The sequence below is a fragment of the Fusarium tjaetaba genome (genome assembly GCF_013396195.1).
Source record: "Fusarium tjaetaba strain NRRL 66243 chromosome Unknown NRRL66243_c0000281, whole genome shotgun sequence".
Taxonomy (NCBI): domain Eukaryota; kingdom Fungi; phylum Ascomycota; class Sordariomycetes; order Hypocreales; family Nectriaceae; genus Fusarium; species Fusarium tjaetaba.
Window position 1 is genome coordinate 96196 of NW_023501477.1, and position 16287 is coordinate 112482.

A 16287-nucleotide genomic window follows, 5' to 3' on the forward strand; every position below is an offset into this window, starting at 1 on the left:
TGAACGCCTCTCTGAGCAATACTATATCGTTGACTGGGAGCACATTAATACGGATGTCTTTAGAAGACCTGCGCACGGGAACAAGACCTCTTCTGCAGACGGCGTCCCCCTATCAGTGGTGATGGTCGTTAATATCATGTCTAGGCCTTGTGAGCGAGGTACATGACTTGGTAATCTGGCTTTCTTCGCTGGTCTGCAATTCCACTGGCATTACCGCTCCCGGTGCCACTGACCCAGCAAGCGTGGCAAAAGCGTCCTGATCTAACTATCTTTGAAGACAAACTGGACTTCCAAGTCAATTCCAGCGTCAAAAAATCGGTATTTAGAATTGCATTAAGAGATTCTCGGAATAAGCAGAGTCACGATAGTTAAATACAATTTGGACAGTCTCTACGCTTGCTGGACTATTCTGTTGTGATAGAAAAGTCTCGAAACTGCACCTTCAACACCCCATCGCTCTCACTCTCATCACCCTTGGGCATACAAGCCGCAACACCAATCCAGATATCATTCTCCGGAGCCACATCAACAACCCAAGTCATCTTCCTCACAGGCGTCCTCCTCCCATCCCTCTCCGTAACATAAATCCAAAGCGACCCCTTCACCTTCTCCATCTCAAAAGTAGCACAACTATCCTCCAACCTAACCAAACTCCAGTCCGAATACGGTTTCGCAGCAGCGACAGAAGCAAAGAATTCGCCGTCGACTGTCTCGATACCGGCTTTGATCCATGTTCGTGGTGATTCCGTCAGGCCGGTTTGAGTGGTTTCGGGCATGAAGAGGATAAGACCCCCTTGAGAGTAATTCCCGGGAAAGTCCGAGGATATAGTGACTTTTGCGCTTTTGAATGAACTTAGGGGGAGGGGCGTTGCGTAGATTGGTCCGGTGAAGTCATCGCGGCCTCCAGCGCAAGAGGGAGTTCTCCAGATGTCGGGGCCGGGAATAGCGACGAGTTCGAAGGGGTCGGATTGTGGGTTTTCTGGAAGAGGTGATTGGCCCGGCGTGCCAGAGAATAGAGTGAATTTCATCTTTGCCTTGAAACTGGGACTGAAGCTTTGTATCTTGAACAATAGTCAGGTCTCAGAGGATGCGATGTTCAGAATCATTGATCATGGGAGATCTGAACAGCTTATGTTTGCAGTGTGCGGGGTTCGTTACCGGTGAAACTACCCGATTAGGAAGTAACGAAAAGGCACTTGTAGCGTTTAGGGTAGCCCAAAAATGATCAGACTCATGAAACAACTCACAAAGTCCAGTTCAATTCAGTCGGATAAGACTCCTTCCTTTAAAAGGCCAATAATATTAACTATACCTCCTTTTACGCCTCCTTCACTTATCTGCTATCGCAACTGAGTATTAAACAAGATGCGCCTGAACATCCTTCGTAAGAATCTCATACATCTCCCGCGTATTCGACCCCGCCAACACACACTGACATACCTTGACGGCGCGGAGGAGTGCAACAAATATACACAACTGCTCAGCCTCATCGAGCTCTTCATCTGTAAGAAAGTCCATCACGTTATCAGCTAACCCCTGTATATCCTGATGACCACCCTCCTTAGCAGACAGATCAATGTTCATGAAATCCACTTCAAAGTCTGCCTGAAGCAGCAGCACAAGCGCTGGTGCTCCCTTCAACAAGTCCGTGGGCCCATTTGCAATTCTTTCTGTGCGACCGACGTACGAAAGCCAAGCGTCGATTCGCATTAGTTCAATATTCAAGTCTTCGCAATAGCGCTCTTGGTCATGCAGATAGCTGGACACCTGCCATTCATATGAATGCAACAATTCCAGCGCTGGAACACTGTACTGGAGTGCTGGAACTCGTACGCCCTTGTATGAACCCCTAGCAATAACACCACCACGGGCATTACTTGCGTACGCTGGGTATGATATACCACCGTACGTAATCCAGTCTCGAGTTGTGTAGAAACGACTGGGATTGCAGTATACCAAGCTGACATTGTCTTCCAGAAACTCCAGCAACGCTTCCAGAATGACAGTGACGGCGCCGACTAGTGATGTATCTGTCGGTACGTCGGGTCTCCACGGTGTAGCCCGGAAGCCCTGGTAGATATCCACCTGGCAGAACCAATACATATCCATTCGATTGAGAGAAACAACGTTGCCTCGAGATCTGTTCCGTCTGTCGCGTTCAAGCTCTCGCTCTTCTCGTCTGCGTCGTCGTTCTGCTTCTCTTGCATGAGCTTTATCTTCTTTTGTTTCTGGCTCCGAGCCTAGTCCCTCTCCCGAGTAGGTCAATAAGAACTGAGGCCTGCTGTCGCTCGTCCCTGACTCCTCGACGATAGCCTTGTCCTTCTGTATCTTTCGGCTACGTTTATTCCTCCTCTCTTGTCGCTTCTTGGCGGCATGCCCTCGGTCCAGTATCTCCGGACCTAGCGGTCTTCCGGGGTCAGATGCGAATTCATCGCCGCTATCAGGTACGTCCTCGACCGTGGCTCTTCTCCGAGGTTGGCGAATGTCTGGTTCTCTGTGACTCGTGTTTTGCGGAGTTCCTTCTGGCAATGTATCCCAGTGTGGTGTCTGCGTCAGAAGGAGACGAGTGACCGGCCGAGCAAATGTAGCAGGGATGCCCCCTCCATTACTTTGAGCAGCGGCTACATTCAGCTCGTCAGGTCTTAACGGGGTCCTTTGAGAACGACGTCCATCTTGGCCCGTGTCAAGCGCTGTTTGCTCTTTCTCTGAGTGGCCATATACCAATGGCTCGGTAGCTGGTGTTGCTGCGATATCATCTCTTTGCCCCTTTCCTTTTGCATCGTGATGAGATGAGTTGTCGGAGTCGCCTGGATACATTTCGGACCACTTTTCTCTCACTGGACTTTGGCCACTTGGCTGGCCATGTTGGGAGGTTAAGTTGTCTCCAGATAGCTCCTGGTGCAGTTCTTCCGTAGGAGCCGTATCTTGTTCCTTGGAGGAGTTGAGTTCAGCTGCCGACGGAGACTGGTGTACCGGTGTCGCCCGCCCTTCGTTATCATCCCCAATTCCTCCGTGGTCTTCATCCTTCTCGTTATTCCCATTACCCTCCCTAGCAGCTGCTTGAGCGGGCGGGCGTGGCGGCTCTATAATGAACCAATTACCGTCTTGGGGCCGGCGACTCATGGACACAGTCCCCGTCCTATCTGATCTCTTGACTTTTGTCTTCTTCTTCTTCTTCTTCCGGCCGCCCTCGTGTTGATCCGCATCGACTGGAACAATTCCAGCCATCTTGAACCCTCTTCTCTCCTCCCGATGCCTGTAATACGGGCTGGGATCTTGATAACTGGTCCATCGGTCGTCAAGACGTCTAGTGGTACGTCTCTTGAGCGAGTTGAACGGCACCTTGGCAACAGTGCAGACATCCCATGTCCGAGCCAGCCAGCGTTTATTTACGACTCCTCTATCATCATCGCTCCATGGAGGCAGTGATCGTGGCAAGGGTGAGGTAATGGCTCTGGGAGTGAAGTGAAGTATCGGCCCGAGAATAGGATGGTTGGAGCTGGTGATCGTGCCGATGGCGCCTTGCATCGAGAGGGACTTTTCCGTGAATGAACAGTCTGTGATTTTCATACCCGCTGTCAATCCCATAACGGCAATGTCTCTCATGGATATTTGCATCGGTGCCGTAACGAGATCAGAGGGACATCTGTCGGCGTCATAAGTCACAGAACGGTATCTCACTGATCCTCCACATGAACTGTTGATGGCTTTGCAGAATGAGACCCAGGATGCCTCGCCCACGGAGGCATCATGGGATACAGAGGCTGGATTTTTCTTCTTTGCCGGCGGCAAGATTGAGTGGGCTCTTCCAAACTTGCGACGCAGCCAAATGCCCAAGAAGTCCCAATAATTGTAGTCAGAGCCAGTCGATGAGCTCCAAGAGTCGCTGCTGGTCTGTATTTCGCCAGAGCCCTTGTTTCGGAACTTAAGGCGCAGCCAAAGTCTTACCGAGTCCCAACAAGCCCAACAGGTTCGATTGAGGCGTGAGCGATCTGAGGAACTCCAAGCTTCGCTGCTTGTCCGTGAGTCTCTACCTGCCGTACCCCTCCTGTTGACAGGTACTCTATAATCCGATACAATCTCGACTGAGGAGCTTGACGCCGAGTAGTCAATCAATGAATCTGGTTAAAGGTTAGGTAGCATCTCGGACCCGATAGCATAAGACTTGATATGCGGGCTTTCCTTTGGCCACAGATCGGCATCGAGATTGATCTGAGGAATTGAGTACAGTACTCGGAAGCGAAACTGGGAGAACTGCCAAACGCGGTAGCCCTGGCCTGGCAAAGGACCAAACACGACGCTGTCGCAAAGACGGATGAGTTGACCGGTGATTAGGTATTGCTGCAGTGCTTGAGCAGTAGCGACTAGAAGTGCGAAGAGTGCGACGATTAGAGCGGCCACAGCCGAAATTGCGCTTGCATCCCAGCCATCAGCCATCATTGGGCTTGGGGTACGATAGTGCAGCCAGCGTTACGATAACCGTGAATGGAATGAAATGTAGAGATTAACAACCGCGGCATAACCCGCTAGGTGGCTATTTCCGGAGAATGTACGGAGTAGTATTGGGTCACTAAACTTGGCGAGAAATGAAGAAGAAAGCGGTGCCGGTTGAAATGCTTACCCCTCACTTATTTATCGCAGCTGATACATGCAGGTTGCCCAAAGCGATCCTAGACTCGCTGACTTGCATCAAAAGTGCAGCTGTGCTTACTTCAAACTGCCTTGCGCGACGCCTTGTCATAATGAGGGCTGATTGTCCTAGGCGAGCTGACGATAAGACAAGGTGCTGACAGTGCTCCATTACTGGCTCACATTTTAACTAGTGGCGATCACTCACTGCAGCGGCTCTATATTAGCGCAATTATTAGATGTGACGTCGCACCTCTTCCAGCTTGCAAAATAAGACAATCATCAAGCTGCTCTGGTAAGATATCTGCCCTTGTACTCTCGCTGCGTACAGCCCTGCACTGGGGCACGTAATTGAACTGCGATTGCCGTTTTTCTACGAAGACTCTCTATCTATAGAGTGGACTATCGTAACATTTGTCCCCATAGACCAAGCGACGTCATGCGAGGCCGGCCGTGGTCAAGGTATGACTTCAAACAGGAAAAGAAGAGAAGATGGTTACCATTTATGAATCCAGTTGACTAAATTTGAAATAAATAAGTAAAAGTTCTTTTCGCAGTCCACAAGTAATAGAGCCGCAGAATTGATAGCAGACACTGAACTATGCAGCATCATAGCAACAAAATAACAGAAGACTCTTGAATGTACGGAGTACCGTTGCCTCGTTGCAACGCCATTCGACCTCGCTTGCAACCTTAATTCCACCTTTTAGACAAATGAACTCTCAGTGGTCAAAAGCCTGTTTAGCCCCCACTTACATGTCACGCATTTGCCGAAGCTTCGAGCTCATGCAACTACCGTGCCGAAACAGCCTAGCATCGGAGTTAAGACAACCATACGGGACAATCCACGATTCCGAGCCCGCCATTGCTACATATATGACGACGCTATTGCAACCATTCTCCTCGCCATTCATTCTCTCCCAGACAAACGGCAAAATGGCTGTCAAATTTTCTCCAGATACTGACATCCCCAGCCAGAAGGGCAAAGTCATCCTCATCACGGGAGGAAACTCGGGACTTGGTCTTGAGACTGCCCGGGCGCTTTTGAAGCATGAACCTTCGAGGATCTTCCTCGCGTGTCGCAGCAAAGAAAAGTTCGAGCAGGCAGTCAATGACCTTAAGCAAAGCGGCTCCAACACCGAAGTTGTATCTTTTCTGGCTCTTGATCTCGCTTCCCTATCGAGCATCAAATCCGCCGCCGCAGAGTTCCAAGCATCTTCCTCTCGACTCGATATCCTCATAAACAATGCCGGCATCATGATGACGCCAGAGGGTCTCACCAAGGAAGGCTACGAGATCCAGATTGGCACGAACCACATGGGTCATGCGTTCTTCACGCATCTCCTCCTCCCCACTCTCGAAGAGACCGCCAAGACCAATCCTGACGTGAGGATCGTATTCGTTTCGTCAGCGGGGGAGACTATGGCTCCAAAGAATCCATATCAATTGGATCAATTCAAGACCACACTGCCTAACATCTCCACGATATCGCGTTACGGGATTTCGAAACTCGCAAACATCCACTACGCCGCTGCCCTCGCCGAGCGATATCCCAAGATCAAAGTCATCAGCATCCATCCAGGAGTCGTACACACAAATCTTACGGGTCCCATTAGGGAGAACAGTCTTATCATGGGGACGCTTACCCGGGTTATTAATAGCTTCGTCGCTGTTGATGCTGCCAAGGGTGCGCTGAATCAGTTATGGGCAGCGACTGATCCAAAGGCTGAGAGTGGTGTTTTCTATCATCCTGTTGGTGTGAAGGGCAAGGGAAGCAAACTGTCTCAGGATAAGGAGGCGCGAGAAAAGCTTTGGGAGTGGACGCAGCAAGAGATCAAGCAGCACCTCGGTTGAAGTTGTTATGCACGGAAGAGAATGTTTGTCAGAGTAGTTTCATTTTCACTCTTAATATTAATTGATGATTGTAGTTACGCTGCCAAATTTGTAGTTTCGTGAATAACAGTGCATGGTTGTGGAACATTGTTGTTTGTGATTGCTACATATGTCACTGCTATACATCAGTGAGTCACAGAACCTTCAGATGTATATAAACCCCGATCGACACGCCAACATGCCCGGACACTTTCCAACTTCACTTCTAGGTATACCGCCAATTTGGAATCCTCAAAGATTTACGTACTATATCTACCGCTACTCGCAACAACATGCCTGCTCCAGCAAACCCAACTCCCCCTAAACCAAAGCCTCGCCCGGGGCCCAAACTATAATCTCGAAGGGAACACAATTGAGATGCTAGATACTCTGAGCTTTTGAAGGAGATCCGGATATGGAAAAATGACACGGGTATCTGGCCGGTACTACTTTAATGGGCTTCTCATGTAGCAGATTGCTAGCTTAACGCAATACAACTTAGATTGTTCTTGAAAATTTGGATCCTGTTAGAGTGTCGTCTCGAAATTCTGACCATAGTATGTTTCCTTCTCTACTTATGTAGAATCAGCTTAATACAGGGCCAGAGTGATGTCGAGGACGTACATCCTAGCTTGTCGAGACCCCTAATCCTCCATCACTAGAACACCCCTGTATCGCATCTCACCCTGGCGAAGCTTCTCCATCGCCTCATTAATTCCACCCTCGGTGAATGGAAACGCCTCGATGACTAGTTGCATTCCATGCAGCACCGAGAAGCTGAGCATCTCACGTTGGACATTCGGGGCGGCAGGTAGACTCCCCTGGATCCTGATCGCGTTCATCAGAAGCTTTCCGTATGAACATCGCAGGTCGGATGAGTCCACAGTAACGGCACTTATCACACCGCCCCGTCGAACCAGCGACAGTGCTTGAGACCATTCCGGCTGTTGAGCACCTGTTAAAAGCAGACAATCAACAGCACGAGGAGAAGTGGAAGCATCACTCAAGACCTGGAAGTCTGACGCTCCCAGATTTCGAGCGGCTTGTTCCTTGCCAGGTGAGTGCGAATAGACTATGACATGACATCCCATCTTGGAAGCATACTGAACAGCTAGGTGGCCTAGCCCGCCGAGGCCAAGAACGCCCACTCGGTGATACCACTGGACTTGAGCGCTACGTAGAGCCGAGTACACGTCTGCCCCGGCGCACAAAGGAGCTGCCTCAGCAGACGGGATGCTTTCTTGAATACGGAAGAGAAAGTGCTCATTCCAAGTTGCATAAGTCGCGAACGAGCCCTGATCGAAGTCGTCAAAGCCATAAAACTGTCTCTTTTCGCAGTAAAGCTCTTGACCTCGATCGCAATACTGGCAGGTAAGACAGCTTCCGTGACAGTAGCCCCAACCAACTCGATCTCCACTACATCAAGGGAGTTGTTAGCATCAAGGCCCAGGTTGCGCTCAGGTCACTTACACTTTCAGAGTAACGACAGAACTGCCGATTGACTCTACTATTCCAACTCCCTCGTGACCGAGAACCACCATGTCTTGGCATTTGTAGTGCTCGTCGGTGCCACAAATACCGGAATGAGTGATGCGAACTGTGACTTGATGTGCTTTTGTAGGATCAGGCCATGAGACTGTACTTTCTTGCACTCTCCCGCTTGCAGTTCCACGATATACAGTGATCGATGACATGACTGGCAGATAAAAGAACGGCGTTGTTGGTCTGCAAAATACTTGAGTTGGTCCAGTCTCTCCCACACTCGATGGCTATTTATAAGGAATGGATTCCTTAAAGGCTAGGAAGATCTATTAATCGACTTCCCCTTGGTTTCATATCCGGCTTGCCGCCAGAGACGGTACTTGTTTCTCGGACAATTACAGTGCCAGGCCTCTCAAAGGTGGAGCTTTGCTCTCAATATGACCCATCATACTGCAGGCTTCTTTCGCAATTTCTCTATGACGTTCTTTTCGTGGAATGTTGCTTTCGAAGCGACCAATCACAGAAGATCTTGATTGCGTCTCATGGAAAACCTGGAGACGTTGCTATTGAATTGGCTAATTATTTTGCAGCAAGACTGTCTATCATGATCTGATGGCTCTATGCCCCCGTACCTTCGCTGGCTCCAAATTAACGCGCTGAGTTTCCGAAGAGGTGATATTGCTTCTGAAGCAGCCAATCACCAAGTCCAAATCCTTGGGTAAGGTGAGTACGGTGGATTGCAAAACTAGTAACAAAGTGGGCTTCTCTGTCAGGTGTCGCTTACCCATATCACTATAAGAACCATAGCCTTTTTCTCGACAACAAGACGAGCCAACTTCACCGATCATACCGATACAACAGCAACACTCCTACCTAATAGCATCACAATGCCCACTCAGGAGGAGACAAAGAACCTGGAGGTCGTCCAGGAGTATTTCACCGAGTATTGGGGCAAAGGCAACCCTGAGATCGCCGACAAGCTCTGCGCTGATAACTTCGTCATCAACTACCCAATGCACGGCCCACGATATGGGAAAGAGAATGCCAAGAAGATGCTATCCGAGTTCAAAGAGGCAAGGAGATCCATACAAAACTCTCAACGTAGTAGTTAACCTTCATATCAACAGGCATTCCCAGATATCTCGTTTCACGCCTACCAGCACCCCCTGATTGCAAGCGGGCCGTATGTAGTAGGTCGTTGGATCGGGGGCGGAAGTCATACTGGAGTTGCGTTCCATGATCTTGCAGTCGGCGCTTTGGAGAAGGCGAATACGGGGAAGAGGATGTACTTCTCTGGAACGACGATCTTCACTCTTAGGGATGGGCTTATTGTGGATGAGACTGGAGAGGAGGGAGCTTTGACAGCTCTTCAGCAACTTGGTTTGGTTGAGCAGCCGAATCCTGGGAAAGAGGTCAAGTACCTCCACGAGTAAACAGGCCAGGAGGAATTCTAGAGACCTCTGTATTGAGGTTTTTAGTTGTCTATTTGAGCTTCGGTTCTTATCCCATTTTGCATATAAATCACAATAGAGTTTATAGTATTTAAAACAGGTCCAATGACCTTTCTCTTAACTAATGATACTACAGTCTAAAGATTCCCCTTATCTCACTTGCATTCCATCAAACCAAGGTTTCAAGGTGCTTAGTATATCCAAGGAAGAAATCCTCCACGTCTCCATTTAGCCGTCAATACCACTCCTCTTCTACCTGTCAATACAGTTTCTCACGCTGTACCATCTCTCAGAGTTCACAACCCATGCATCTCGTCATACTCTTTCTTCATCCGAGGAACAATACCAGCAATCGTGGCCGCTGGCTCCCAGCTGTGCTCCTTCTCATCATATCCCACCCACTGAATCTTATAAGAAAACTGTTTAGCGCACCTCTTGCCATGATTCCACATGCTGCCATGGTCAAGAATCGCAAACACATGGAACATATCGAATTGCGTGGCCGCATCACGTCCCCCCTTCTTGGCATCCCAGTACGCATAGACCAGCTCTGGTTGATAGCGCTGCAGTGCAAATTCCGGTTCCCATGACTCTGCGCCGTCACTCCACTCTACAGTGAACCATACGCAGTGGATACGTCGAACGAGAGCGTGGGATGTAATCCGAATAGCTTTGGGAGAGTAGGCGTTTCCTTTACTAATGAAGTCGAGTCTATAATAAGACAACTGTTCTTTAGTCGCCGGTTCTTCAATCAAGGTTACAATATCCTGGGAACCTGTGCTTGTAGTTGATTCTGAATCTGAGATCGCCATGATCGCAATTTCTTCATCCATACTGTTAGCTCTTGTAGTTGTGTCAGACTTACCAGTCGTTCGGTAGAAACTCATCTTGAAATTGCCTCGTCTGTGGGTGTTTGATATGGATACGGGAAAAGGAACCAGTGGGATACAGTGACGAAAGCTGCTTGATGGTTTGATACGGACAACTAACAAACAAAGCCTTTTATAATGAATCGCAATTCTATGTTCATCAGAGTCACTGTTCTTAGCATCTCACGTTCATTATATGTGCAGGTTTGGTGAACTTTTCTTCTTTGTTGTATGCCGTAACTTCAGATGGCGCGTTCATAAGCTTTGTGAACAGTGCCAGGGAGTGAGTTCGTTGAATGAAGCTGAATGATGACTGGACAGACAATTGAGTGTCGCCTTGAGCATCTCAATGTGTTCTTGACAGATGACAATTCAGTGTCAGGGCTGAATACATGTTGCCATTTTCTCAGCCACCTCATTCACGCACTCTGCATGGCGCTAGACTTGCCATTACATCCAAAGAATGCACCCAGGCAGAATTCCTTCATTCCGTTTCAGCATCAGTACGGGAATCAATCTTGAACATCTAATGAAGAGAAGTCCCCGTATGTTGATCGCTCTCGGTCGTGTCATAGTCGCTTCTCTTCACGTCATGTCTTCATGCTACATTAGTCCAGTCTGTCGCGACTGGACTTCAGCTTATGTTTAGTGATTGTAGGATTGAACTTCAACTGTGGAGAAGCCGCTTACACTTGGTAGACGCCAGAGACTCACAAACTTAATGCAAATCGTGATTATCAACAAATAATCCTCCACAGAATCTCTCACGCGCGATGCCAGGCTACATCACAGCCTCGAAGTATGGTCTATATATAAAGGAGACCTCTTTCGGCTTCTCAATTATCTCCAACACCCTCCACAAATTTCTACCACAATAGAAAGCGCCTCCAAAGAGAAACAATATCTGCATCCAACACTACAGTACCTCGAATCCCATCGCTCACGATGTGCACCGTAATATACTATGAGAAGCTATGCTACTGCGGGAAAGACATGGGAAGTTTTCATGAATGGGATCCTTGCGCAGAAGGCATTCTATTTGACGGCTGGAGACACTGCACTGTCGGTATTCACAGCGGTCGTTGCTTCGTTCCAATGGAATGTCCTCGTTGTAGAGCGAGAAGAGAGGAGATGGCCCGAAGGGTTCAGGAGGCAAGAGAACAAGGGAGGTGAGATCTGGGCCCGGTCTTTCCAACGCTTATCGTCTCCTGGAATATTGCTGTCGAATGAGTACAGGGAGGTCAAGCGCTCGCACCGTATCTTCTCGGCCTTGGCTCGGGGATAACCACCAGACCTCTTCCCAACCCCGGGTAGCCAGTTCCGATCATTTTCTTGAGCTCTTTGTCCCCAAATGCTTGAGAATAGGTAGTCAATACATAAGGGTCATAAGGTTCTTTATCCAGAAATGTCCATAGTCCACGTCTTTATGCAGTGAAAGTCAAGTACTCATTGTCTACAATCCCCAGTGCTAGCAGTCACCTGGCTCTCAGCACAAAGACAGCAGCTTCTGACGCTACAGGTAGGGCAGTGACAAATACTCCCGAGACTGTCATTAGCCGCAGTTTGCATTCCGTTTGTAGGCTGCGGCAAGCTCTAGCGTACCTTGTCCCGCAAGCTTGTTTAGACCCTGTACGCCAAGCTTGTCTTATTCTTTCCCTTTTCGGTCACTCTACAAATATATTTAGATTTCGGGCGTTGCAGTAATGTGCCGAAATATGCTTCTCAAGAAAGTAGTGGAAAAACTCACTGCCGGCTTGAATGTGTTCATATGACGCTGGCTAGCCGCACTCTAATATCACCCGTGCCTGCATAGTGTGACGCCACCTGGCATGCAATTCTAATGCCGAGTAACAACGGCCGAAAGATTCTCGTGAAAGATAAAGATCTAGTTCGCAGTTAAGACTGCAATTATCGCTCACGTCAGTCATTGTCAGCAAGTTCGGTAACACGGCAGGATAACAAACTCCCAATGATTCGGCGAACTTGGCGTCACTGACTCGAACGCATAATCTCACCCCATCCCGCTTTGACAATAAGGCTTTGCTAAGTGGATCGCGGATCCTTAGTGGCCGCATAGCTTGGGACGGGCGACAGAAAGTCTCACATCCGTGCAACTGGTGAGTATTCTGTCTCGTATTTGAGGATCCATAACTGCCGAGACGCCTACACCCGAATTAGCAATTCATTTTATCGCCCCGAATCAGTTACCAGTCCATGCTTGCGCTGATCCGTCGATCCTCCACAGTACCCAAAAGAAAACACCTATCATCCCAACACACAATTTCCCAGCTTTCCAGTTAGTCTCTTTATCTCATCTCGTTCGGGCCTCGTTCGTACATGACTCCGGTTCCAGTCTATTGGAGACGAGGTCCCAAACTCTATGGGGTCAAGTTAGGATTTGCATCGGCAATCTCTCCACCCAGGCTAAACTTGCCACGTGAGATAAGTGGCAGATCAGCCATTAAATGACTGCTCAGTTTCCTCTTATTTCCTCCCCTGTCAATATCACAGCTGTGTGTTCTTTTTCCCAACCATGCTGCATATCGACTGGATCTGAAGCATGCATCTGCTGCTGTTGCTGGTGACGTGGGCGTGTCTCGTGTGCCGAGTGCTTGGCGATAATGTCTCGGACTTTCTGACAAAGATACCAGACTGCGCGGTATGTTTATCGCTTATCCTGGTCGGAAAAATGCTGATTTTTGTTAGGGGAGTTGTCTTATCGAGCTTGTATCGACGTCGACTTGTGGCATTGACGTACAGTGTCTTTGCGCCGACCCGAAACTGAAGACGCAGGTTTTGAGCTGTGTTCAGAAGCAATGCCTCCCCCGGGACGCATTAGGTGAGTGCGGCGAATTTGGTGTTAATTAAATGCTGATGATCGTAGCGACGCTGAATGTCACGTCAACTGCCTGTGGTTTTCCCGTCCGAGACAGACACGCGCAATTCGATGTTCTGGCCATCACCTTGATTGCAATCACCGGGATTGTGGTTGGCCTCCGGGTTTGGCACAAGCTACACTACGAGAGGAAGTTTAGGGCGGATGATTATCTCGTCGTAGCAGTCTTTGTGAGTCTTTACCAACATTTCAAGGGTGCCTAACTGATTATAACAGCTACTCGATTTGGGCAACACTATTGTTTGTGTTCATGGCCGTAAGTCATCTGCATACTTGATGGAATCAATACTGACTGCGGATAGTTTCGGGTAATGGTCTCGGGAGAGATTCATGGCTTTTCAGCCCAGATACTATCAACAGTTATCTCTGCGTACGTCTCTACGCCACAATCACTATTTCAATCTGACAGTTCTAGTACATCTACATTGGCCAAGTCCTCTACGCCTCCGATGTCTTCCTGACCAAGATTTGCGTCGCCCTCTTCTACCTCCGAATCTTCCCCGTGGCAAGCGTCCGACGACTGATATGGGGAACCATCGCTTTTTCGGTCCTGGGAATGGTCATCTTTGACGTCCTGGCTATTGCGCAATGTCGACCGATCAGCTTCTACTGGACAGGGTGGGATAAGTTACATGAGGGACATTGTCTTGGGGTTCAGCCGTTGGCTTGGGCAATCGCAGCTGTCGGTATCATCCTGGACGTTTGGATGTTGGCTATTCCTATCTGGCAGTTGGTCCAATTGCAGATGAAGTGGCAAAGGAAGCTTGCTGTAGCTATCATGTTCACGGTCGGTACTTTGTGAGTAACCCGTTTGTGATGTTGCTTCAACGACTAACGGTAGTAGTGTCACGATTGTCAGTATCCTGCGACTGCGATACTTGGTTGCTTTTGGAAACTCTCAGAACCCAACCTGTAAGTTCATGAACCTATTTTCCCCCAGGCACGTCTGACATTTTGTAGGGGACAGTTTCGAGACATGTTACTGGTCCGTCATTGAGATCAACGTTGGTCTATGGTGTGTCTGTCTTCCCGATCTCCGAATGCTTATCCTCAAGGCATTCCCAAGACTCGGAAGTTCTGTCGACTCAGGCCCTAAGAATCCCCACCATGGATCATCGGCACCCAGGCAGACGGGTAAAACTCCGAATTCCTCGCGTCATACCGAGAGCACCATTTACAAAGGAACGCCAGTTCAGGCGCAACAGGAGGCTTCGTCGAGCACGGCTGAGCTGGTCGAGATGACAACCTTTATGAATGATAGTAGAAGTGTAGTTTAGATATAACAAAAAACATGTCATCTATCATTTTAAGAACTGACTAGAAGTATCTTCTCAGTCTGTACGGCATGAACCATGAGCTAGGCATGAGAACAATGCCCAATGTAGTGATTGATGTGCGCACTATAATTAGACCCGGTTCCTGCTAGGCTTTCTTCATCGAAATATAAATCATGGTCCATAGAGGAATGGATGCGCACAGTCAATGACGTATCGCTTCAATCCACTCCGTCATTCTCACTAGTCACTTCTGAGCCCATCAGCAATTATCTCATTGCAACCTGTTCAATACTTTCACAAATTAGGTCTCGATTCATTACAGAACTCGACGTGATGTTCTTGCAGTTCGTCAAAATGCCAAGTGGCATAGTTGCGGAGGATACAGCCGCTGATGGCAAACGGACAGCATACGCAACATCAAGGCTAGTTGCCTAAGTGGATACAATCCAGGACAATGGAGGCTCTCACATTACCTGCTTACCAGAGAACTCAAGAATAAACTGCTTGTGTTTCAAACAGCGCTCTTATTAACTTCACGCAACATCTAACTTTGTTTCAGGCCTGTTCGGTTAACTCATATCCGTTGTGCCTTGAGGCTTATCAATTGTCCACCCAACGTTTTGAGCCCTAAAGAAAGCTCCAGTGAGGAACGGAAGAACAATCAACTGAAATAAGTGCCCGGATGTAGTTATAAAATGGTTCAAAGTCCACTCTCATACAGCAGTCTATCTCCGCACCAATCCACCATCACCACCACCACAGGTAAGCCCTTTCCAAAGACTAATCTCTAACTTTCTTCTACCACCAGACTTTACAGCATGGAGCAACTTCAGTCTACCAAGTCTGCCCTATAACGGGCACTGGCCGAGGTCGAAGCAGCCATTGCGGCCCTTTCGACTGGGGATAATGAAGCGTCCCAAGAGTGCAGCGAATCTCTAGCTAGCTCGGAGTCTTCTGATCAACTCAGCGACGGTCAATGTCATCATCGGCCGTCCAAGGCATCAGTCCACGTTGATCAAGAAGAGGCTCCAGCTTACGGAGAGCTCGACCCAAGATTTCAGCAGGACATATGGGTGCGTCCCAAACCTCCAGGCGATGAGTCGTTTGCAATCGAACTCCTCTGGTGGGCAGCCGCTGCTGGTCAGTACGGCGATGGGGAAGAATTCCCAATCTTCATTCTCCGACATCGCAACGCTTCCAGGTGTCCTTCAGGTGTACGATGTCCCTCCAGTCACTGGGAGCTTATTGCAGATGACCTACCTGCTAAGGAAAAGGGATGCATCGAGTTGCAGCTCGTATGCTTGTCTACTAGGCATGTTGAGTTGCAGATGAGTGGCATGAATAACGGCTACTTCTATGACGATCGGGACTTGATCACTATCCCTCCATGCCGACTTCACAACGATCTCTTGCCGGATTTTAGTAGCGTGACAGCAGCAGGGTATCAAGTGGTGCTCTTTCGACTTATTGAAAGCTGGGAGGACAAGAGACTAACTGGAGTTGTTGATGGGGGTATTTGGATGGATAACCATGGTCGTCAACTTTTTGATATAAGCAGATACTGTGGGAATACATCAGAGATGCATTCAGGTGATGGCCATACTGAGCTCTAGATACGAGGGCGCTAGGGCAGATAACTTAGGTTATAGGTACGACAAGAAGATTATCAGGCAAATTGCCTTCGAAGCTCAAGTTCAATTTTAAGCATGGCGAGAACTGAAAGTAAATCACGTAATGAACTGTAGAAAAGATGAAGCCTTCTATAGGACAGATAGAGACAAGTTTCAAGAAGCACTATTGCCAGAACAACT

The 16287-nt window shown here is 48.6% G+C and overlaps 7 protein-coding genes across 7 annotated transcripts; 4 read left to right on the forward strand and 3 right to left on the reverse strand.

Moving 5' to 3' along the window:
- Positions 1-404: 404 nt before the first annotated feature.
- FTJAE_11413 (uncharacterized protein) lies at positions 405-4440 on the reverse strand (the record flags this gene model as incomplete). The annotated part of the gene is made up of 3 exons (XM_037344353.1): positions 405-1061; positions 1441-4093; positions 4151-4440. The coding sequence occupies 3 exons, from the start codon at positions 4438-4440 to the stop codon at positions 405-407; spliced, it is 3600 nt and encodes a 1199-aa protein (XP_037201483.1).
- Positions 4441-5565: 1125 nt separating this feature from the next.
- Positions 5566-6483, forward strand: FTJAE_11414 (alcohol dehydrogenase Bli-4; the record flags this gene model as incomplete). The annotated part of the gene is made up of 1 exon (XM_037344354.1): positions 5566-6483. The coding sequence occupies one exon, from the start codon at positions 5566-5568 to the stop codon at positions 6481-6483; it is 918 nt and encodes a 305-aa protein (XP_037201484.1).
- A 662-nt stretch (positions 6484-7145) lies between these two features.
- On the reverse strand, positions 7146-8195 carry FTJAE_11415 (ADH7-NADP(H)-dependent alcohol dehydrogenase; the record flags this gene model as incomplete). The annotated part of the gene is made up of 2 exons (XM_037344355.1): positions 7146-7917; positions 7972-8195. The coding sequence occupies 2 exons, from the start codon at positions 8193-8195 to the stop codon at positions 7146-7148; spliced, it is 996 nt and encodes a 331-aa protein (XP_037201485.1).
- Positions 8196-8870: 675 nt separating this feature from the next.
- Positions 8871-9416, forward strand: FTJAE_11416 (uncharacterized protein; the record flags this gene model as incomplete). Its single annotated transcript, XM_037344356.1, has 2 exons — positions 8871-9087; positions 9232-9416. 2 exons carry the CDS (start codon positions 8871-8873, stop codon positions 9414-9416), a joined length of 402 nt encoding a protein of 133 aa, XP_037201486.1.
- Positions 9417-9730: 314 nt separating this feature from the next.
- FTJAE_11417 (uncharacterized protein) lies at positions 9731-10246 on the reverse strand (the record flags this gene model as incomplete). The annotated part of the gene is made up of 1 exon (XM_037344357.1): positions 9731-10246. The coding sequence occupies one exon, from the start codon at positions 10244-10246 to the stop codon at positions 9731-9733; it is 516 nt and encodes a 171-aa protein (XP_037201487.1).
- A 2617-nt stretch (positions 10247-12863) lies between these two features.
- FTJAE_11418 (integral membrane protein PTH11) lies at positions 12864-14476 on the forward strand (the record flags this gene model as incomplete). The annotated part of the gene is made up of 8 exons (XM_037344358.1): positions 12864-12962; positions 13010-13142; positions 13188-13369; positions 13416-13455; positions 13502-13569; positions 13615-13997; positions 14044-14111; positions 14160-14476. The coding sequence occupies 8 exons, from the start codon at positions 12864-12866 to the stop codon at positions 14474-14476; spliced, it is 1290 nt and encodes a 429-aa protein (XP_037201488.1).
- Positions 14477-15171: 695 nt separating this feature from the next.
- Positions 15172-16089, forward strand: FTJAE_11419 (uncharacterized protein; the record flags this gene model as incomplete). Its single annotated transcript, XM_037344359.1, has 2 exons — positions 15172-15238; positions 15353-16089. 2 exons carry the CDS (start codon positions 15172-15174, stop codon positions 16087-16089), a joined length of 804 nt encoding a protein of 267 aa, XP_037201489.1.
- Between the last annotated feature and the right edge of the window lie 198 nt (positions 16090-16287).